The sequence below is a fragment of the Anguilla rostrata genome, chromosome 9 (genome assembly GCF_018555375.3).
Source record: "Anguilla rostrata isolate EN2019 chromosome 9, ASM1855537v3, whole genome shotgun sequence".
NCBI classification, from domain to species: Eukaryota; Metazoa; Chordata; class Actinopteri; order Anguilliformes; family Anguillidae; genus Anguilla; species Anguilla rostrata.
In genome coordinates, this window is record NC_057941.1 from 36,331,096 (window position 1) to 36,356,375 (window position 25,280).

The 25,280-nt window shown below is 38.4% G+C and overlaps 1 protein-coding gene across 3 annotated transcripts in view; it reads right to left on the reverse strand.

Moving 5' to 3' along the window:
- The window catches only part of tmem132e (transmembrane protein 132E), a 101,956-nt gene that overhangs the window by 56,805 nt on the left and 19,871 nt on the right, over nt 1-25,280 (reverse strand). For 2 of the 3 annotated variants that reach the window (XR_010332511.1, XM_064352012.1), the window contains exon 3: nt 2,098-2,238. Coding sequence is in view for 2 of the 3 variants with exons in the window: in XM_064352012.1 (XP_064208082.1) it covers nt 2,098-2,238 (141 nt within the window). In the remaining variant the exon portion in view is untranslated. Of the gene's footprint in view, nt 1-2,097; nt 2,239-11,491; nt 11,948-25,280 lie in introns of those variants that run through there. The other variant, XM_064352013.1, reaches the window with a different exon arrangement.

The following is a 25,280-nucleotide window of genomic DNA, read 5'->3' on the forward strand; positions in this document are numbered from 1 at the left end:
AAGAAGCCCCACTTGGCACATCATTTCAAACACATCCCAACTTTGAAAGAAAGAAAAAAGCAAGCTATATCAGTGAAATGTGCATTTACAAAGGTTTTCCATTAATGTTACTGCACTTAGTGGGATGAAGTAGGCCTGAAATAGCTTCAGGATTCAGTTATCTTTATTGCTTTTTAACAGCTTCAAGCCTGAAGATACTAAATCAAATGAAAACAGGAAATAGCAGGCTATTAATCCTGGAAGTAAAGAAACTTTACCTGACTTAAAAATGTAAGGAGGCCTCATTAGGAAAAAGAGTACTTGGCAGGGGAAACAACAGGCATGACTACTGAAAGAGCCCACAAGCTTAAAATGCACCATGGTTTAAAGACTGGGAAATAAAATGCCTAAGGAGAGTTTCTGGTTGGATGTACTAAACATTTATTGATCTATCATGCAAAACAAATTGACTTTGCCTACTTATTATGAGGTCCAAGTCCAACAAAACCATTTGTCAGAATTTTATTTTTGAAGTATGCAAATGATTGACTTCTTGTCTTAAAAACAATGAAAAGAAAGAACTTTCAAAAATAACTTTCAAACAAATGTCAAGCTCCAACAGGATATTTGTGATCCATGGTCAGGTCTTGTCTGCCACTTGTGTTTCAGAGAACTGCTTAAGCTGCCTTTCTAGATAATTTGATATATTGCAGCACTACATACAGTTGAGGCCAAATGTTTACATACACCTAGGCTAAAGACATTCAACCTCAGTTTTTCAGAACTCTTCACATTTCATGTTACCATACATTTCTTTTGGCAAGTCGGTTAGGGCATCTACTTTGTTCACATCAGAGGTAATTTTAAAACAATTGATTAGAGACAGATTTATTTCAGCTTTAATTAACTATATCATAATTCCAGTGGGTCAAAAGTTTACATATGCTTTGTTAGTATTTGGTGGCATTGCCTTTTAATTGCTTAACTTGAATCAAATGCTTGGGGTAGCTTTCCACAAGCTTCTCACAATACTTTGCCGGAATTTTTCCCATTCCTCCTGACAAAATTGGTGTAAGTCAGGTTTGTGGGCCTTCTTGCTCGGACACGCTTTTTCAGTTCAGTATACACATTTTCTGTGGTTTTCAGGTCAGGGCTTTGTGATGGCCACTCCAATACTTTCACTTTGTTGTTTTTAAGCCTTTTTGTTACAACTTTGGAGGTATGCTTAGGATCACTGTCCTGCTGAAAGACCCAGTTGCGACCAAGTTTTAACTTTCTAGCTGATGTCTTGAGGTGTTGCTTCAGTATTTCTAGATAATCCTCCTTCCCCATGATGCCATCTATTTTCTGAAGTGTACCAGTCCCTTTTCCAGCAAAACACCCCCACAACATGATGCAGCCACCCCCATGCTTCACAGTTGGGATGGTGTTCTTCAGATTAAAAGCCTCACCCTTTTTTATCCATACATACAGTACCTCATGTCTGGATGGTTTATCAATCTGCCTCACAGATGTTTTAAATGGAGCTGTTGTTTTTATGGAATGGAATAAGTCTCTTCTTTTTTCTTATTGGTTCTGTACTTTATATCCTCTCTATGTCTCCCACACTGGACCCATTATTTATTGCGGTGACAGTCTTTTGTCTCCATGGCAATACCCTCCAATCTTAAGATTTTTTATTTTGATACTCTGCGTGTCTGTTTTATCCTCATACCGCACATTCTGGTTTCCATAACTATGCATTTCTTACTACTGGTGTTTCTCATAGAATTGAAGACTGCTCTATAAGCACAAAATTCCAAAGAGACATAATCAACCACACAATTTCCTGTAACATTACACATGAACCTATGAAACTCTGACAGATATACAGTTTGTTCCATCTGGGAATGGACAGCATTCCCATGAAGAAATCAACACAAATGATTTGAAATGTTGTAAACAACATTGAGCATTGCATATAATTTCACTAAAATAAATATATATTGACCTTCAAATGAGCAACTAGGTATTTACTGCAGAAATTCAGGCAATTGCTTTAGGAAGACTTTATGACAGGTTTGTGATAACTGTCTCTGGTGTTTCATTGGAGATCAGTTGTTCCGATCTTGGACTTACCCCAATTGCACGTTTTTGCTCTTGGTGACGTCTATAGTGGCGATAGAGTGCTTGGCCCCAGATTGCACCACACACTCCAGTTTCCATTGGGAGCTCTTGGATCTGGGGTTGAGAAGATTCACCCCTTTCTTTGCCTTCACCCTGGGAGAGAGACAGAGTGACACATAACCCTCACTAACAGAAATCCGCCATCCATCTGTTTAGCATACAACCCCACCCAAGAAGACCAGCATTGACTGCCTTGCATTTTTCATACAATCCATTTATGCATTTGGACTTACAGTGCAGCAAGTGAGGCACCTTGTTGAGTTTCCATGGGAATTTAACAACCCTGCAATCCTACAACCTTCTGGTTACACGTCAGGAGGCCCACAATCTTATCCGAAAAGGGCTGGGGTGGGTACAGGTTTTTGTATTAACCCAGCACTAACACACCTAATTATAATTATTAAGGTCTAGATTGAAGACCCTGATTAGTTAATTAGTTGAATCAAACCAAAATCTCAACCCACACTGGCTCTTTTCGGACAAGATTTGGCATTTGGATCTAGATCCATAATCACCACAAAACCAATGCTGTCTCCAATATGTACATAAATAAACCAGAAACCCTCCATGTTTGGGTTATACTACAGGAACAGGATTGTGGCTCTTCATCTCACTAGTGACATTTCATTCATAATCAACTGCATCCACCCAACAGATAAAAAAATGGTTGCTCTGTATTCAGGGGTATAGCTAAGAATTCTGGACCCCCTGAATTGTCTCAAACTTTCAGCCCACTAGCAACGGCCCTGTCTGTATTCCTTAATATCGTAACCTGTTGAAACAACTGAAAAATAATAGTAATGGTATCTATTGTGATCCATTTCATTAACTGTGAATAATTTCCCTAGAACAAGTTGGTGGGATGGCATATTTCCCTAGTGTGCACTCTGTGATTTGAACAAGTCTGAACTGTTTCCACAAAGCCGATTAATAGTCAAAAATAATAAACTGGAATGGTAAAGCTGTGTGCTATAATAAGCATAGGTAGGGTCAAACGCTGTCTGCTAGTAGTTTTGTAGTCTTTGCACCCTCCATCTACACCAAAGAGGTGAAAAGAAAGGACACTCTTTCCATTGATTTATACTTCAAAATGCACTAACATTGTGTAGCAATTTCAAAGATATCTTCAGCAAATGTTTAGCAGCGAAGGCCCAAAAACAGTGAGGAAACTCTGAGGTCCCATAACAAACAGAACAACACACACAAATGTTATTTGCACAAGGGCTATTTGTACAGCTTTAAAGTACAACTGTCCATATTCCCTCTGAAGCTTACAGACGATTAAATGCCAGTTCATCCTGAAAGTGCAAAAGCAGTGTTTTCCTTTCAGTGCCAATGGGCACAGATCCAGTGAAATAACATCTAATAGTAAATTAATTAATTAATTAATAATACAATGATGTGACTTTATTATATGGTTGGCCTATAAAGACTTTTTTTGTTTTTTGTTTGATCATTAACATATTTGATTTTATTTTGAAGTCATGCCATTTATATGAACATGAATTACAAGAATATCAAACACATACAGTATCTTATTGAAAACAAACAGGTTTTTTACAAATTATATGAAGCTACTCACAAAATATTAACATAAATTACTGTAGGAACTCAAACTCTGGAATAACTGAAATATGCTTGAAATAAAAGGATTTGAATTTAACATTTTTTATTTAAACAGCCGTACATAAAAGGGTCAGTTCTTTGACCATTCAAGTTATTTGAATAAATTCCATTCAATGGTGCAAAAACAGTTGAATGGACTGATGGGTTGACTTACAATCTTGGTTCACCACCCCAGTATAAAATTGGAGAATTATTTCCAATGACAGTATTTCACAAAAATAATGATAGACAATTGGCATTTTCATATTTTGGTGTTAAAGCCAAATCACAAAATCATTATTTGCCTAGGGCTATAAACATAGTAGCCTTATGCATAATTATGTATATAATAGCCATTTGTTACCAATAAGATGTGCATTTGATATCTTTGTATTTGCATTTATATAACATGTGAATAATGATATCAAATGTGTAAAACATATGTCCTCAAAGGCCAAGCATACTATTGATTCTTCGCTGTTTCTAAAGTTCATCAAAGGTAGGTGGATGTCAATTTGGTTGATTTATGTTCCTTTATTCAGCATCAATGAGAGAAATCTATGCAATCATATTTATTCTTTTGATAGATGTTGTGTTTATCACTTCAACTGAATGACTCTGATGCTACATGATGCACCAAAGTGGCAGGCAGCTGCTATATTTCCTTAAAGGAGAGAAACAGGCGGCCTCTGTAATGGGATGCTGTAAAATTAGATTCAGAAGCTGAGGAACTATCGGAAGGTGCATCACAAATACAGCTGCCAGTGTTCAAGTCTGACTCCAAATTGGTATCCTGTGAACGGAAATTAAAACTGAAGTGCTTTCTACAACACAGAAACTCCGCTTTTAAACTTGGGTGTGGTGTTTACTGTCAAACAAATCTGAATGTAAGGAAGTTAGACAAGAGTGTTGAGGAGTATTGACAACACTGATATGAAATTATTTATGCTAATAACCTGACAGCTAGTCAGCAGCTGAACGGTGAGAAAAGGGATGATCAAAACCCCACTGAGTTGAGTGTGTTTCTGGTAAATTAACTTCCAGCAGCTCCTGAAACACACACTCCTTATGCCTCTGACTCACTGCATTTACCTGATAAAACCTCAGCTCTGCTTTGATGCCGGTGCTGTGACGAATGGCTGCGGCCAAGGCTTCCCTTAAGACGAGACTAAGATCCAGCCTTATCTTGCATCCCACACTCTTATATCAAATATGACATTGATGGATGGGGGGCAATTTTTAATGTTAAAAATTGGAGAGTGGGAGACTAGATGCATCTCTCCTGGCAGTCATCATTATTTCCCCTCGGAGAAGACTGTGTCCTTGTTGTGACGTGTGTGCCTGGCTGGTCTGTTTCCTTTGATAAATACAAAAAGTCCAGCAAATGGCTGGATGGGTCTTGCATGGATTAAATCTCTTCCTGTCTCAGATTACTGGTATCGCCTCTGGTGATTTGGCGCATATGACTCTTATGGGTGAAAATGAAATCAGTCGAATATATTAATCTTTGTGTGTGTGTGTGTGTGTGTGTGTGTGGGTGTCAGATCCAACCTTCACATCAAACAGTGTTTTCCTTATGACAGCAGGAAAATATCTTTCTGACATGGTTCTATCCAAGTTCCTACATAATTCAACCTCTTCACATCTATTGCTGAGATACACTTTACATATAAAATGTGTTGAATGAGTGGCCATGTCTTCTTTCAAAAATGTGCTGGGTCCTGACACTTGCGTTAGTATGTGGTCTGGCTTTGCCTGCTTCCAGTTTTGGGTGGCTTTTCATGTTCCAAAACATAATGTTTTATTCAGAAACTGCAGATCAACCTACTGGTCTGGACCATGTTGGGTACAAGACTGCTGAATTTGAACGAGGAAATACTATTGTAAGGAAATGCACATTGATGGATAGATATAGCCTTCATGTTTGTACCCTCAGCAGACCCAAATGCGCAAATGCAGGCAGAAAAGTAAACAAATAGGAAGGAAAATGTCAGCACTAATGTCTCAAAGGCATTAACCGCACTCCCTTTTGCATCATTGCAAAAGCAGTCCCACTCCAAGTGCTAAATTTGGCCAGAAAAGCCTTTTTCCAACTATCTGCAGACAGAAACTCCATTAGTTTCTCTGGAGCACTCTGGGCACTTTATAGACAACTTCTATACCACAGTTCTGCAGTCACAACATATTATTTCTAGGCCAATATATTATTTAACTATCAACATATACTTCCACCATGCCCATGTGGACTTGTAAAGCATGTATGCTTCATTTCAATAGTGTTTTGTGCAGCGTACAATGCACGACTTGATCACACCAATTATTGTGCCCATTGGATTTGCTTGGTGGTGCTATGATATATGACGTGTTTATGCAAACTTGGAGAACTGCATCTTATCCTTAGCATCTTTCAACAATGACCTATCATTTATGAAGAATACCTGCCATTCATTCTTAGAACACCATGTATGACCTGAAAGTCAAAGACAAACCTATTAGGACACTTCCATGTCAGGCAAAATGATTCATATGGTGCCAAATAGCCTTAAATTCATATTGTACGTGGCAAGCGGAGGTTGGAGGACCAAGTTGTTTATATGTAGTCTATATGTATATAAATGATTTACGTGCCAGACATGGCCCCCACCCCCACTTTTTAATGAACACTGCCATTTGTAACTGGTGGGAAAGCAATCATTATTCAGAGAAAGTGAGAGAGACATCAACAGATATGACTGTGTCTTGCTCCTCAGCCGCTCCATAATTTAGGCACTCAGGCACCCAGCGATAATTGGCAGGTGAACAGCAATGGAGACAGATATTCACACCACACAGATAAGCCTCTAACCAAACCCAAAATGCTCATTGTACCCTGGTGAGCTCAAATAAGAGATGGTCCTTCAAAACAAGCAAAACGAAGAGTCAGCCTGTGCAGAACAGGGTCCTCTCTTCATGTTTATATTTTTTCATTGAAACAAAGAGCAATTTGGACAGTTGGGCCCAAGTCCCAAGTCCAGCAATGACAAATTATACATATCCATAGCATACATATTCACAAAATGGATTTAAAAAATTTCCACATATTTTATACTTGCAATATGAGTGCACATCACAGTCAATCAGTGTACAGGCTTCATAGGTTCCACTAATGATGCAGAGGCCATTCATTTGTGCACAAAATATGCACAACATTAACAGAGCCTACATGCTTATACACTGAGGAGTTGACTTCGGAGACCTAATTCAAGGGACTAAATTATTTTGTTGTGCATTGGCACGATTGATTTAACAAAACACGAAAATACACTTAAATCTGACTCAGTTCAACCAAGTAAAAAAGACACACTGATGTGAAACCCCATGACTGCTAAAAGCTCCCCCTTGTGGAGAATCTTCAGCCTGCTAAATATGAATTAGTGAGTGAGTGAGTGAGTGAGTTACAAGTCAGGTCCATGAGATGCTTTGCATCTAAAAAATGTCATTCAATTTGAAACAAAAAATGAGAAATAAGTAAATTCCTTCTTTAAAATGCTCATAAATTTCAGTTGTTCTTTAGAACAATTAAGTTTACACCCAGAATCCCATATAATTATACATTTGTTCCTTTACTAGCCTTGTGGATTCTATAAGGACCTCCCATTGCAGATGGATACTTAAAATGCTTGGAATTAATGAATAATAATGAGTAAAATAACACTAACAAAAATGACAATATCAAGAAAAACAATGTGAAATAGTTACTGCAATATTTTATTTATAAGCTAATATCGATGACCACTGCCCCCACCACTAGCATCGATGACCACCGCCTGTGACCAGATTGCAAATTAACTTCACACAAAATATCACCCGCCCTTTGCAGACCCCTTCAAACCTTACTTCCTCTGGCACAAAAGTGGCAATAATTTAAAGAACGCTTTTGACTTGTGTAGGCGTATGTGAGGTAACCAGGCCCAGTTAAAGTCTAAGGTTTGGTTTGAGATGAAGAGCCACTCTTGCTTTGCTGCTCAGTGGCACTGGGGTTCTCTAGCCTTGGCTGCACTTATGTAGATGCCCACTGCACGGGCACAACACACTGCACGCTCAGAATCTGTCCTCCTGGAACACAATTATTCTAAGCAGTTTTCCCATCAGCTGAAGCTATAAGCAAAAGACCCTCGGGTGAGCCAAAACCTTTCTGCAGAGGCAATCGGGAAAAAAGCTGCTCTCCAATTTATTTGATAAGGAGAGTGGAACTCAGCCCTGCCAACAGAAGCAGGGAACAAGAAAATTACCCTCTCTAAAAATGAGTCTCTGACATTTCATAGAGCACATCAGTATGCATAGATATAATACTGTTTTCCCCCCACTTGCAATCTTGGCCTCGGTGCTCTGTTACTCTGCAAAAACAGATAGCCAGGTGTCCTCCAGCTAGAATGACTGAGTTTATGCATGAATGCCAAGGTGTCCTATCTGGGCGCTCATCTTGTCTTAAGAGATAAATCGGCCGTAAGGCTTGACTGAACCTGGAGTACTGTTGAGGACGACACATATCAAAACAGATAACAGATGCGATACTGTGAGTACATACAGCGACAGATTGTGGAATATCACCTTCCTCTTAATTCAGGACCTAATGTCGCCAGTGTAAGACTTGCTAGCAGAATGGATAACAATACATAAAAAGACATGTTAGTGTTTGAAGAGATAATGGAATAGTTTTAAATATTTAAAGTGTGATTTGCATGTTTTGATACAGTACAAATGTAACAGTGATAACTCTGATATTCAAAGGATTCCATTAGCACAAGGTAATTCAGAAGGTTCTTGTACATATGCGCACACTTGCGTCCTTATTCTTCTGTTCTGCCCAGCCCCCTTCACCAGACAACAGAAGCACATACTTTATGTTCATTTGAGTGAAAGATAAATGTCACACAACAATAAAGATACCCATGGTGTGAAACGGAGAGGGTGAGGAGAAAGAGAAAAACAAAACCGTGGTGTCACAGAGGTGGGCAGAAAAAAAGAGAGGCCTAATGAAGGACCAAATTAATGGCAAACAAAATGGACCACCGATTTTATTCTGAGCCCCCCACGTCGTTTACTATTCATTACGATTTCCTGGTGGTTAATTAAACAGCAACATGAAGATAACAATTAGCCGGAGCAGTAGACTGCAGTGTGCTTCCAGATCGTGACCCTAATGGTTGGAGCAGTCAGGCCATGTGCTGTTGTGCAAAAGACTTCTCAAAAGATTCAGCTTTATGCTTGGCTCCATCACTTTCATCAGAAGATATTATATTCAGCTATTACATTCATATATAAGTTCCTAACCCCCACCCTCCACTATAATCGACAATCCTATACTCTGCTCCCTCATTTTGTGGATATAACATAAATCACTTTCAGTGCACATCTGTTCAGATACATTTTTTTTTCCCGTTTATCCTGCCATTAGCTGGCTGTCTGGCTAATTGTGGCTATTTTATTATTGAAGAGTAGATGACAAATAAAAGGTGACTTAAACAGCATCCTACGGGTGTTGCTGTGTTTAGCTCGTAGTAGCTTATAGCAAGTGATAATCATTGGTTGTCTTGACCAGTACTAAAAGGCTAATGTGGTCTTACACCTCAGTAAATTAATATGGAAATATCAATTAACTTACATACTGTATGGACTATATACTCACTGAAAATACTTAACTGGCTGCACACTCCTACATGCTATTATATTCGATTGCTATATATTCACCAGATTCTGTTTCTGTAGTTTCTGTAATGTCATTTTGCACCCACCAGGTGGCCTTTTACATGCGAGTAAGACAATACGTTTGTTGTTTTGTTGATGCTGTCAATCTAATTTATTCTTCATAGGAGATTTTATGCTTATGCATCATAGTACATACAGTGCAATATGAAAAGCGAAGAAGCATGTAGGAGTATAAATAACAAAATATGCATCTATACAATTTTATACTTTCTAAAATAAATTAGCATACTATTTGAGACTTCTGACCAATATTAGCATCCATACCAAAACTAAAACGTAAATTAAATGGTCTGGTCCAAACTCAAATAATGATACAAATGCTAATGCTCAAAAGAAAGAATGACTTCTTTAAGATTGCATCGGGCAGGAAAAATATGCCAGAAAATTACAATTTTAATTGACAAAATTTAAAAACAAATTATGTGACAGTAATTCTTCAAGGTCACTAATGTATGTGCATAACTGTCAGAACTCTTGTGAAGATTGTGAGGTGGTTATGTAAAAATTATAGATTGCTTGATTTTCTAGTTTGATTGTTTGATGACCCTAATGCATTTAGTACTGCTTTTCCTATAGTTTGCATCTTACAGTACATTTCCACGAATCTGACTATATTTTATCGACCAAGGGCCTTTTTCTTGACCATTCAAGCCCACACTGAAAGTATTTATGTGCCGTTATTTTAAAGGCAGGTCAAACATACAGTGCATTATTACTACTGTACGTTGTACGTATGTTAAAACCACAGTGTATTTATTGTTTCTTGGCATTTAGATGATTTTGTGAAAATGAAAGGAGGGGAATATTGGTCACTATTCCTCATATTGTGTGGAAACGTAAGCAGAATTATTGAAATCTTGTTAGCAGAATAATGCGAATGCTGTATTTCAGCACTAGTTTACTTTTATGTACACTGAACACATTCAATTTCCTTTTAATGAAAATGATTAAACTGGTGGAAAAAATGTATAAATGCATGAGAGAAGTAGGCCAGAAGCAGTATATTGACCCTGGATCACTGAGAAACTGGAAAAACCATTAATACATGTCATCAGAGAAGCTTGAAACTATTACTCTCACTGACCCTTGCCTTAACCCCATGTGCCAATGCACTGCTGTTTAATCTACACCGACCTGCCCTCTCTGCCATGTTGATAGTCCACTACCCCTGGTCCCTATTAAATCACAATTTACATTTCACTCTCTGTCTCAGCCTCTCTCATTTTCAAGCTTTAAGTAATAATTTGCATTTCAATTATCGCTATAAGCTGGCTTTGGGGTAAAGGAAATGGGTAAGAGTTTTAGAATTGAATGGAGATCTACGATATTCTGTGATGGGGGGTGGGGGGGAGGGGGACACACAGACAAGATGAAGCAAACAGCGATGTCAAGCTGCTAGATTGCAAACAACAACTAATTTCTCCCATGAAATATACCCTTTTTTATTACCCTAATATTTGGAATAATTCAACCGTTCGATCTGGAAGAACTTGAGGACTACATCGATTAATATTACAACCGACTCTGCACCATGAGCAACACCAAAAAAGCCAGAGAGAAGGACAATTCCGCCTCCACACCAACGTCCAAGAGATGCCGGCCATCCGACTCCATTCATAGCTCTCCGGGCAATTCATGCTGTACCAAGGTCAGTGACATTTAACTTTCAATTGACAATAAACTCTCTGGACTAGATGCAAGGATTGCGCTTATCGAAGTGCTTCATAAGGAAGTCCAGCAGCTATGCGACAGCCTGGAATTCAGCCAAGAACAAATAACTACACTGGCTAAAGAAAATAAATCCCTCCAACACTCCGTTACCTCCCTCACAACCCAGTTTGCCTCTGTTACTAAAGAAAACAAGGACATGAAAGAAACCATACTCAATCTACAATCACGCAGTATGAGAGACAACCTTATTTTTTCCGGTATCCCAGAGCAAACGCATAACGACAATCCAGAACAATTAATACAGGAATTTATGATTACTCACCTCAAAATATCCCCGGACACAGGAAGCGGCATTACATTCCACTGAGTACACCGCATAGGAGCAAAAAACCCCGCAAACAAACGCCCGCGACCCATAGTAGCAAAATTCGAACATTTCAAACAAAAACAACTGGTACAACGTCACGGCAGACAACTGAAAGGCACGGACTATGGACTTAACGACCAATTCCCCCGAAAAATCATGGACAGACGCAAAATACTACTCCCAATCAGAAAACAGAATATGCAAGAAGGAAAAAAAGCAGTCATTTCAGTCGACAAGTTGTACATTGATGGCAAACTATTCCGTGACAAAAAAACAACCCCCTGGCTATTCTAATCTGCTGCCCCCAGCATAATCACTCTCTCTTTCCACCCGTTGACCCCCTAATTCCTCTCTGTTCACTCAACAAGGCTGATCTGTATTTATAAAAATGCACCTTGGTTTCACCAGGCACCTTTGCACTTGAAAAAAAGGGGGAAAAAAACAGTTAATGTGTAATTTCTATAGTTTATGTCCTTGTATTTTATGTTTACATTTTTTTGTTTTTTGTTTACTCTCTGTTTTCTTTGTCTCTCTTCTCTTCTCCATAAAATCATCCAAAACACACCCATGTACTATATCTCTGGGAGGGCCCATATCTACCCTTTCTCTCACGCGCATGTACACGCACGCACGCACGCACACATTCCACTCATGCTCCACACTAATGGAAGAACACTTGCCCACCCATCCACCCACAAACATACCCAGACAAACGTGCATATGCCCATACACACACATAAATATGCACAAAACACAAAAACCATTCAAACAACAGATTCCCACATCCTGCCACCGTGAATTCACTTACATTTGTAACTTGGAACATCCATGGAATTGGTTCACAGGCAAAAAGACTTAAGGTACTCAACCACATAAACAAACTACAAGCAGATATATGCCTTTTTTTACAAGAAACTCATCTGAATCTGACTGTCATAAATTAAGAACACCACAATTTAATCAAATCTTCTCTGCCCATTTCAACTCCAGGCAATGAGGGGTAGCCATTTTAATGCACAAAAACATTTAATTTATTCACAACACCATCACAGATCCTGAAGGACGATTTATCATAATAAATATCACAATACACAACAGCCCAACTACTATTGCATGTATCTACGGCCCAAATAAAGATGACTTTTTTCATACCTTTTTTACATCTCTCTCCAATCTGTCTGACTCCCCAATAATAATCGGAGGAGATTTCAACACAGTCTTGAACCCATCTTTAGACAGATCTAACAATTCAAACAGTACATGTAACTGCCAATCCATAGAAACAATTAAAGAGTTGATGAGTGATTTTGGTCTTGGCGATGGCTGGCGATTAAAACACCCGACTGATAGAGAATATTCATTCTTTTCACCGGTCCATCACTCCTACTCTCGCATTGACTTCTTTTTAACCAGTAACTCAATTATTTCCAAAATATCAGATATAGCCTACTAATACACCCCATTGCCATTAGTGATCATGCACCCGTCTCACTCACCTGGAATATCAATCATTCTTGCAAACCATCCAACAGATGGCGACTTAATACATCCTTACTTGATGACCCCGACTTTAAATTATATTAAAAGAGAGTGGGCTTTCTTCCTTGAAATAAATGATTCACCGGAAATAGCACCATCACTACTTTGGGAAACAGGGAAAGCGGTATTAAGAGGAAAAATCATATCATATTCCACTCACAAGAAAAAAAAGACAACGAACAGGAAACGTACTTAGAACGAAAGATTAAAGAACTAGAGAACATCAACGCAAATAACCCCACAGCACAAACCCAGAATGACCTACGGAAATACAATTTACAGTTTAATGAACACACAAATAGAAGAACTCAATTCCTCCTACAAAGACTCAGACACGAACATTTTGAATACAGTAATAAATCTGGAAAATACCTGGCCAATTAAATCAAGCGAAACAAAGAAAAAACAACTATCTCAACGATTGTGAACTCAGCAGGGAAGACTATGCAGACACCTGAGGAAATAAATAAGACTTTCCAAGATTTTTACACCAACTTATACTTATCAACACATAAACCAAGCCAAGAAGACATTGACACTTTCCTAACGAATACTGATTTACCACAACTTACTGAAGACCAAGCAAATACACTTAAGAAACCGTTTACAATAACAGAATTCCACAATACACTCAAACTCATGCCTAAAAATAGATCATCAGGACCTGATGGTTTCCCTGCTGAGTTCTATAAACACTTTTGGAATATTCTAGCTCCCGTTTTCAACAGGCTAACTGCAGAAATTAAACAAAAATCCAAAATTCCCATAGACATGAACACTGCTACAATTTCTCTTTTACTAAAACCCGATAAAGACCCCACCTCCCCATCAAGCTTTCCCTCATTAACACAGACACAAAAATCATTAGCAAAGCTCTGGCATCACGAATCGACACAGTTACTTCATTTATCATCCACTCAGACCAAACTGGCTTTATTAAAGGAAGACACTCATCTAACAACTTACGTAGACTATTTAACCTAATCCATTACACATCTCACACAAACTGACCAACAGCCTTAGTCTCACTGGACGCAGAAAAAGCATTTGATAAAGTAAATTGGGAATTTTTATTTTCTACACTAAAAGAATTTGGTTTTGGTGAATCATTTATCCACTGGGTGAGGATTTTGTACACATCACCAATGGCCACGATCACCACCAATGGACTAATATCACAACGCTTTACTTTGCACAGGGGCACTAGGCAAGAATGCCCACTCTCCCCATCTTTATTTGCCATATTCATTGAACCACTTGCAGCAGCTATCCGTCAAAAAGTAAACATCACAGGAATCCAAACAAAAAGTATACACCATAAGATCAGTCTCTATGCAGATGACCTTCTACTGTACCTACAAAATCCTTCCTCTTCATTACCTGATACCATCTGCCTCATAAACACTTTCTCTAAAATTTAAGACTACACTATTCAACTGGTCTAAATCCACCATTCTCCCACTCAGCCCTAATAGCTGGGATGTGGCCGTCCAAACACCACCTCTTCCGATGCGCACTGGTAATATCACATATTTAGGAGTCAACATTTCCCCTAGGCTGTCAGAGTTAGTTAAACTCAACTTCAACCCACTTTTCAAAACAGTAGAGGACAACCTTCAGCGCTGGATGAATCTACCAATATCCCTCATAGGCAGAATTGCCACAATCAAAATGACCATACTACCCATGATAAACTACCTATTCTCAATGATCCCCATCAAGCCCCCACCCTCCTGGTTCAAATCCCTAGACTCCATCATCACAAAATTCTACTGGAAAAACAAAAGACCTAGAATCAAACTAGCCACTTTACTAAAATCCAAAACTAAGGGAAGTCTGGAAGCACCAAATTTTCTCCATTACTTCATTTCCCACCAACTCCAATACATTCATAAATGGACCAATCCAAATCAATCCGACAACTCCTGGACAGACATAGAACAAACATTATGTAATGAAATCCATATATCAGACTTACCATTCATAAGTCGCTCCATTGCACACCATCCTTGTTTCAAAAGCCCTACCATAGCTACAACTCTGACAGCCTGGTGGAAATTTCACCAAATAACTAACACCACATTCTCACCCACCAAACACACTCCCATCTGGAACAATCCTGATTTCTTAGTTAACAGAAAACCACTAAACTTCCCTTTCTGGATTAGTAAAGGTATCACGCACCTCAAACATATCTTCCATAATAACACTCTGGTCTCATTCTCTCATTTGGTCCAGAAGTACGGCATTGGGCAGAATCACTTTTTAGAATTTCTCCAGATTAAATCTTATATTCAGACCAAAATCAACATTAACTCATCTAACTTAGATCTTCCCCCATTAACATCAGACCTGATCAACATCACTACTAATAAAAAACTACTATCCAAAATCTACAAGACAATTTCCACATCTGATTTAACAATATCCATCCCTTCAAATAAATGGGAACAAGACCTACAGATCATCCCCAGTGCCGACTTCTGGACTCAAATCTGCAAAACATAACATCTTCTCTATATCCACCAACACAAACATACAACTCATACAATACAAGATTATTCATAGAGTACATTACACAGGGAAAAGGATGTTTAAAATGGGCTTTATAGATTCTGAAATTTGTCCACACTGCACACAAAACACCACAGACGGCTATATGCATGCCACATGGGACTGCACACCAATCAAACAATTCTGGCGGGACATCACTGACAACCTGTCTCTTCTTTTAGGCTGCCACATCCCACTATCCCCTCCCCTCTTCTTACTAGGAGACACATCCAACATCAACCTAAACAACACATCCTGTAGAATACTCCCCATAGCCCTAATCATCGCCAGGAAAACTATCCTCATGAACTGGAAATCAAGGAAAAAAATCAATATTGCACTTTGGAAAAATCTACTAATCGAATACATATCAATGGAAAAATTATCTGCCTCCATTAAAAAACAAACCGCTGACTGTGACATAATCTGGAATCCATTCATTAATACCCTGTATTCTTAATTCCCGCACTGACTTCACTCATCACCCCTTTTTGCCTATCCACCATCCACAATAAACATGCTCACCGTCATTCACATACACATATCCGCCATTACACCTACACCACAATCCCTACCAAATTTAGAATCTGACATACACTTGTACACACACAGGCATCACACACCTACACCCAACAAACATACACACATTCAGACCCCTCCCAGCATTCTCTAATCTATCACTTCTTCTTTTTTTTTTTGTTGTTGTTTTGTTGTCCTCATGCACTCTCCCTATAACCTGCTTTTATCACTTCTTGTAACAATATCATTATTACTTATTATTTGTACCGTTGTTGCTGTTATTGTTACTTTTGTTGCTATTATTATTATTACTTTCATTAAAAAAAAAAAATCTGCAATTATCAGCAAATGTGAGATTCAGGTAGGCAGATGCATCAGGTAATTACCTTTGTCTCATAGCATCATACTGATTTAATTTGTAAAAGATGGACAATTCTAAAAGGGAGAGCGCCAAAAATAAATGAAGTGAATTTCCAAGGCAGTGTGGGAGATTTTAATTGTAACTGACCCCGCAGATGACAACGATCTCTGGCCATCAACTGTAAAATATCAACCACCTACAAGAGATAATAAAATGGACACAGAATTGGGAAACTCAACAGAATCATTCAAAGCTTGCAGATTCTCACAGATAGACTCCTGACAGGAACAGTTCATGCTATGTTTCAAAAATGCCAACCCATCTACAACACATTGCGGCTCGGTTAAATTAAGCCAACATAACACACGCACACACACACACACACACATATACACACACAGGCTAATAAAAAAATACGTACACATTCAGACCAGTGAACAGGAAGACTGCACTAAACCAACATCGTGACAATGCAAAATCAGTTTCGTCAAGGGCTCAGACCAGATTATAGCACATGGGAACTGATGAGGCTACATTTGCTTTTCACACACTCGTGGTGTGCAGTTTTTATAGCAAGTCTGTTCAGATGAAACAAAGCATTCCTTTGTGCAGTAATGCTTTGCAAAGGGGGTTTAAATCTGTGTCCTTTGAGTTTCAGCCAGGACTTTACAGAATAAGACAAGCCCTTGGACCCACTGGGAAAGTAATTTGCTGCCTGGCTGTTTGTATTTTCTTTTTCTGAATTGGCATGGCATGGTACAGCTTCACACATTAACACCACAAATACTGAATTATGACTGCTGCATAGATGAAACCATGGCCACTACAACTGCTGCTGCGGTTGCTTCCATCAGTAATACCAAGAATTTTATCTCACACTCTCAGTGAAATGCAGTTCAGGTCTAAACCAACAAAGAATATTTTTGCATTACTTGGACATATCTTGCAGATGTGACAGAAAAAGCCAAAAGAAAAAAATACATGCCACTTGGCTGCATAATTTGTTTTCATTATTACACATGAATACAAAATTATTATTTTTAATCGAGAAGAAATATAATAAATGTGCGTAACAATCAGTTGCCATGGTAATAAATGATGCCTTCTGCTTGGAAAAATATTCAATAATGTGTACCAATTTGTAAAGAAATGACTTTTTTAACTTATTTTTTAATGTGTCTTGAAAGAGGACTAGGGCAGCTATTTATTCTCTATCTATAAACTACAGAGTGATTGAATGAGATCCATAAAAAAATAAACCACAACTGAGACAGTGCTAAACTACTGCTGTGATTTAAAAAAAAAAATCTTTCAAGACTTCCAGAGGAAAAAATTCACTGGTGTCCCAGGTGCATATGCACCCATGAAAAATGTGCATTCACCCTGTAAGCAGACAGATGGGAAATGGGTTTAGCAATTCTGTAGATATTTGCATTCTAGAGCCTGAATTAAAAGGAAGCTTCCTTCATATTTACACAGACCAATGACAAGATAACATTCACTCCCACTTTCCATGTCCTCTGCTACATCTGAATGAGGTAAGACCAAACATATGTCTGTCTCTGATTAATAGGTCCCTCTGTAAAAACTGTAAAAAAAAAAAAAAAATGTGTCTAATAATTTACAAACAAGGCTTTTGGGCCAAAGATATATAATGCAGCAACCATATGTTTATAAACAGGTACATCACCAGCTGAGCAAATAGTTGCTGTAATTTGCTCCCAGATGCATGTACCACTATTTTGCGTGTACATCTTGTCTGACAAAAAACTAATTTACAAAAGTACAGTTTCCAAAACAATCGGTATAAAACCTGTGTCTAAGAATGCAGTGATAATGATTAAAATTAAATTCCACTTGTGAAAGTAGCTCCTATAGATGTGAATCAGGAGCTGCTTCACACCAAGTAATTTTAAGAATCCCCATCTGTGGTTGAAATTTTGTTTGATATCCCAGTGTGTCAGAAACAGAAATAGAATTTACTGGTGGTTCCTCCACTCTTTGTGGTAGTGAATAACCAAGCACATACCAATTCATGCTTACTATTAATACACTGCATATGCTGTCAGTTTCATCAACAGAATTACAAAAATTGTATGTTGAGTGACACCAGCAGTAGTAAGCAATCAAATGAGCTCTAGCACTTGTACACCACATACTCACATTACAATATATCACCCTTACACATCCCACTGATTTTCAACTCTCTCCCCATTTCTTACCCTAGCCCTCCTCCTCAACTCTGCTGAATACCAAGTCATCTGGGACTCATACAGTCAATAATGAGGGAGACAGAGGTCTGAAGAGTCTGCCAGAACATGTCTGTCTGTTCCGGCTCACTGCCTCCTTTACAGAGGGCCTGCCCATTCTGATGACACACACCAGACCACTACACAGAGAAAGGGGCTTGTTCAGTAACAGGGTAAGGGGAACCAAGCAGAGGAGGAGATGAGCTTGTGCTAGCTCTGTTTATGAGGTGTCAGGAAGTTAAGAGTCTGGCTGAGAAGCTAGAAGAGTCCCTGAAGTGCCAATGTTCAGCGGTAGTTTTAAGCTCTACAGTATCTTCACACTAATGTGGGCAAACCACATACAACCAGCAATGCAACTCAGTGTTTTTTTATTATTTTTTTAAATAATGTTACCAGTACAATGGTAGCAAATCCTGACCCCTCTCTTTGTCCCTGGGACTGTTCAATCACAGTCTGTCTCCTTGTCGGTTTGACCTGAAAACCACATATTCTGGTTTCTTGAGCTGCTGCAATTACAGTAAGCTCAAGAAACCAGAAGTAAGGACTGAGAAAAATCCAATTAATGTATCCTTCTCCAACATACATTAAAGCCTTCCTTATTTCTCAGAGCTCAGTTCCTAGACTACTGTAGTGGAAGTTAATTGAAAGAGAGCTGACTGGCAAGCCCCAGAAGAGAGGAAATCACTTGACTGCACCTAAAGTTGCTGTTGCCACTGCAGAATACTTTTATCAAGGCACAAAAACATCTGGAAAATGGAGAACAAAAAGTGAGGCGTTTATTTCACCCAGGTCTTACTTCTGCCTGTTGAAATGTAATCATTCCAATAACACAATAAAGGGCTGCCTGACTGTAATTACAAACAACTTAAGGAACAACGGAGGCCAAGGCAAAAAGAAATAGCCATAACAAATCTGTCCCACTTATTTGGGAAGCATAAATATTCAGGGTCACTCCAGTTTTATTCTCATTTTAATCACCTTCCCATGATTTCCTAAACTCCACCAACTCCAAAACAAAAAAGCAAATGAACCTGTCGTTTCTCTAGCATGCATAACATTCATGCAGGCTTAACAAATGCAAATAAATGAATTAAAAAATGTGAAACAAAGCAGGCCAGAAATCGCAACAACCACTTGTCTTCAGGGAGGAGCTAACTGAAAGGAATACCAATGCATCTTCAGACTTGTAGACTGGTCCCTGACATAAAAACAATGGTGGTGTTTGGTTCTACCAAGCGTCGAGGGTGCATATAAATTAATTGGCTCTGCTGCTGCATTGCTGTAGGCTGGATGTCCAGCTGCATAGTAAAGTGCAATCTATAGGAAAAGGCTAATTTAACATGCTTAGTAAACTCATAGTAATTATTTTGTATTACACAAAAATCATTGCTTCAAATTTGTTTAAATAGCCACTTGATAGGACTGACTCCAGTTCAGCTTACCTTTTTTCATCCTAAATTTCAGAACATTAAACAGTGACTATTATATAACAATCATTGCACATCAATTGATGGGAATCAGGAACTGAACCTTCACTCCCTCAAACCGGCATGACTGACATGACTAGTGCAGGTTAATTCAGAGCTGCTGTTAAACAACAAGATACACAGGGAGATTCAGGACCACTGTCTAATGGCCCAAATGAAATGAGCTCACTTTTTTTGACCTGGGACACATTTTGAAGCAATACGTGTGGCAAAGCACAATTTAAATGGCATCATAAATGTCATAAAATAAAGCACTGAAACACTATTTTATCTGTAACTATTTTATGAATAGGAGCACCTGTCCATGTCTCAGCCACAACCATATGGTACTTTTCCTTAAATCATGATTCTCTCAATTCTCTATGCAGATTTTTAATGCAGTTTCTTAATGAGTGTTCGTATTTGTAGATTCACTAACAAAAAGTGCCACAACAGTCTTCTATTTAACCAGCATAGTTATAAATGACCATGTTTTATTAATATTTTATCACCATATAGATCCACCTCTTGCAGAGAAGAATGGCCGTAAACTGCACCTCTGACACAAACATCTCTATACCATATTGTGGTGGCAGTCGGTATCATCGCATAACATAACATAACAGAAAATAACATAATTATGAGAATAGGCCATTCAGCCCAACAATGCTCACCATTTTCCTAGCTAGTGCCCTGATTACCTACAGACTAGATAGTATCTAACAGTGTATCAAGCCTAGTCTCGAAAATCCACAGAGTTTCTGCCTCTACTACATGACCTGGCAGGCTATTCCACACATTGACTATTCTCTGTGTGAAAAAAATCTTCCTAATGTCTGTATGGAATCCACCTTTTGTTAATTTCCATTTATGTCCCCTTGTTCTAGTCACAGAATTCAACCTGAAGAATCCCTTGTAGTTCTCTTTGTTGAACCCCTTTATGAATGTAAAAGCCTCAATCAAATCACCTGTGAGTCTCCTTTTACTAAGCTTGAAGAGGTTAAGCATCTTAAGTCTGTCATCATAGCTTTTTTCTTTCATTCCAGGAATCAATTTTGTTGCTCTTCTTTGAACTTTTTCCAGAGCCTCTATACCTTTCTTGTAGTACAGTCCCCAGAACTGCACACAATACTCCAAGTGTGGTCTAGCAAATGTATTCTAAAAGAAAAGTATATCTTCCTTGGATTTATACTCAATAATTTTGGCTATATATCCTAGAATCTTGTTGGATTTTTTTTACTGCTACAGCACAGTGCCTAGAACGTGAAAGGCCTTGATCAACCATTACTCCTAAGCCTTTTTCAAACTGAGCACATTCCAATTTTGTTCCTCTCATAAAGTAATCCTGCCTAATGCTTTCATTTCCCACATGCAGAACTTTACATTTGGCAATATGAGATTTCATTTGCCAGGTTTCCGCGTACTTCTGGATTTTATTTAAATCTTCTTGGATTATTTTAGTAGCTTCCAAACTGTATCATCTGCAAATTTCACTAATGTACTTTCTATGTCCCTGTCGAGGTCATTAATATAAATTAGGAAGAGCAGTGGTCCCAGCACCGATCCTTGTGGGACTCCACTTCTAACAGCTCTGCTCAGATAATATCCCTCCTACTATTACTCTTTGTGTTCTACCCTGTAGTCAGTTACGAATCCACTATGAAATACGTCCTATAATTCCTACTGTCTTCATTTTACTAACAAGTCTCTTATGTGGTACCTTATCAAATGCCTTTTGGAAGTCCAAGTAGATGAACCTTGTACCATGAACCTTGGTGGCCCGGTGACGCATATAAAAGCCCTGTAGCTGTAGAGACCTGAATAGGTATCCAATTTCCACCTTGTGTTTCCAGAAACAAGTCCCTTGAAAAGGAAGTACACACATTTCTGCACAGTGAAGCTCACTGCGGTGTCAGCAATCTCACCTGCTTAGGAGTGACTGTCGAAATGAGGCAACAAGCTGTTGACGACAACAATGTAGTGAAAACATGTACCACTGGAGGGAATTATGAGGGAGAATCATGTAACAGACAGGGCTGGAGCAAAGGGATGGATTCAATCAACCATGCACCTCTACCAGATGCCCCTTTCACATAATGAGGTGAAAAGTGCAATTTGTGCGTTTATGACTGTTAACTGGCACACAAAAATACTGTCCACAGCCATCTGGTTTGGGTCTGCGAAAATCCACCTCTCTTCCCTTGTTTATTGCATTGTCTTTACCATCATGCTTCACAATTGCAGGGAACCTCCTGAAACTCCAAAACTTCATTTCTCACTGGCACCTTGAAGTCCTGGCATACGCGGCTTGGCTGGTTACACCAAACCAGCTTCCTTTGCTGACGTGACGCTTACAGTAGCTTTTTTGCACACACACACACACACACACACACACACACACACACGCACACACACACACTGGTGTAGGGCAAATGGGCTTGCAAAGTTAAACAATAAAAGGGCTTGGTTCTGTTGGCTCACTTATTGAATTGTCTTAGAAAATAGTTTTTAAATTAAGCCTTGACGCACCAATTTACAGAAAAGGAAAATTTTACAATGAAAAAATATGAGCTTTGCGTAGTGTATTCCCTCATGATTTCTTCTGTGTTACAGTTAATAAAACCGGCTGCGGTGAGTTCAACAATCCCAAACAGCTGTCAAGTGTACATTTCCGAAGTCATATCATATTATATTAGGAGAATTTAAAGTCGAACATTTACCCTGGACAGCATTTTATTTTTGTTTACCCATTTACATTTTCCTAATGGTTACTGATATTTGCAGAAACTTTTGCAATCTCTTTTAGATTTTAAAACATGACAATAGTGAACTTCAATGTAGGCAGACTACACTATAAGTACAAAGTAAGAGAATTTATTGGGGGAAAAAAATGATAATCTGTACTTCTGATCCTGCTCCTCGCGTGGACAGATATGCACATGGGTTTACCTTGTTGCAAGCAGTAGTCCAGCAGGAATTGTGATTACTTATTTTATGACATGACAATTTGTTATTCTCTTAACCCCTTAGCGCACATGCCAAATCTTGCCGATCCTTGCCCTATTTAATGTTTATAACTCCAGAGGTGAACACCACAGAGACTTGAAAAATGGCTTAAATGAAGCAAGACATTTGTACAATTTACAATACTAACGCAGATTAGTTTATATTCATAATTTTGGAAGAAATAAAGTGCCACAAATGCAATTGTCTAGGCAAAAAATCAAATGAATTTGCACTTTTTTAGTTTGCAATGGAATACTGAGAGATTGCATATATACAGCAGGTTAAAGTATACATGTCCTGGATCAAAAACTTCTTGACCACAACTTCATAATCTACCAAAAATGTCTAAATTAGGCATTGCTGTAAATAACAACATATTCACGTATTTCACTACAAATCAACTGTTTTAACTCAAGAAACTCACTGTTGCATCATTTTCAAGTGGGAATTACAAGCTTTCTGTCAGTACCATGGTCTAAAATAGCTAGGGGTCCAGAAACATATCTAAAATCAATGGTAAGGTTGTGTATTTATTTAATATTTAGTCCCAGATGTTGACTGTAGAATGACATGGTATCATTTTTTAAAACTTGTTTATTTCGTTATTCAGTGAGCAGCGTTTTCACTGCTGTATTGGCATATCTTAGGGCTATTGTCGGATTTATCTTGCTGCTATGACAAAATACGATTTTTGAGTGGTGAAAGAATATTTTTATGAATGCCCAGATAGACAATATTGTCCACTTTGTCATGGGTGGGGGGTGTAGTTGCAGATGAGACTGCAGGGAGGGGGTGCTTGTTAAATGAACGACCAGTGACAATGGTGGTGCTGCGAAACTCCGTATTTGGCATAGCTGTCGCGTATCGTCTATGATGAAACTAAAACAAAGCGTTTCTGTTTTTAATGCATACTTTGGCTGCAGTAGCACTGAATGTCTGAGTTCAATAATCTCCAGTTGGCCAACTCCTCAGTTTATCATAGTGGTGATTAATATGCAACAATATACCTACAGGTTATATTGAGACAGTAGTAAACCATGGATCACAAGACTCCAGAATGAGAAGTAAAAGGTCCGTTTGGAAAGCCCAGGTGTAACTACTTAATACTCGTGGTATTAATTACCCAATATATCTATTCAAAGATAAGTGCGTAGATAATAAAATAAAATAAAATGTTGACCTGTGTGCTAATTTTCTGTTTTAATTGATCACAGTAAAATGCCGTATACAGTAATGCATTGTGGGAGGTAAAAGCAAATCTCTTTTGACAGTAACATGCTGGAAATCTTATACTATCTTGGGATTTGCTCTGTTTCAAATTTTTCCAAAGTTTCCTATTATATCATAAGTTGTAAAATGTTAATAAAAATAAGAACTGGAGAACATAATCCAGTAGGCTATGCTTTAATAATAATTTTATTATAGTTGTTTTATATGAGATAATGGCTGGGCTTGGCTGCTTGGCTAGTGCTTGAATGACTCCTGTGTAATCTTAGACATTGATGTGGCTGAGTCTGTGTGTTAGATTGTGCAGGTACTTTGGACTTAATATACTGTATAGCTTGAGTGGAAGGCTGTTGCTGTGTTTTTCCCTCAGCAAGAAATGCTGCAAAATGTTATGTTAATTTTGCATGAATACTTGAGGTACAATATGTAAGGTGCATTTCTGAGTGTTTTTGGACTTTCATAATTCCACTGGTGGTAGAGCCATGAAAATGCCACATGTTATAAATGGTAGCTTAAAGGCAGACATGGAAGGCCGCCAACGACGGCTGGAAGACCAGGCTATGGACAATAGTAGGTGAAGGGGTCAAAAGGGCAGGACAAGACTGGACACTGACAGAAATAATCCACTCTGTAATTCATCAACACTGCCACAGCACGAGAAATGTGCATGAATCTGAAACTGAATGTGAAAGAAAAAAAATGCATCTTATTACTGTCACTACTGTCTTAACTACTGCTTGTATTTTTGCATAGACTGCGTTGTTGCTGTTCTTGTTTGTGTTAGTGTTAATCAGTTTAACCTACAGGGTCTAAGTTAAACTATG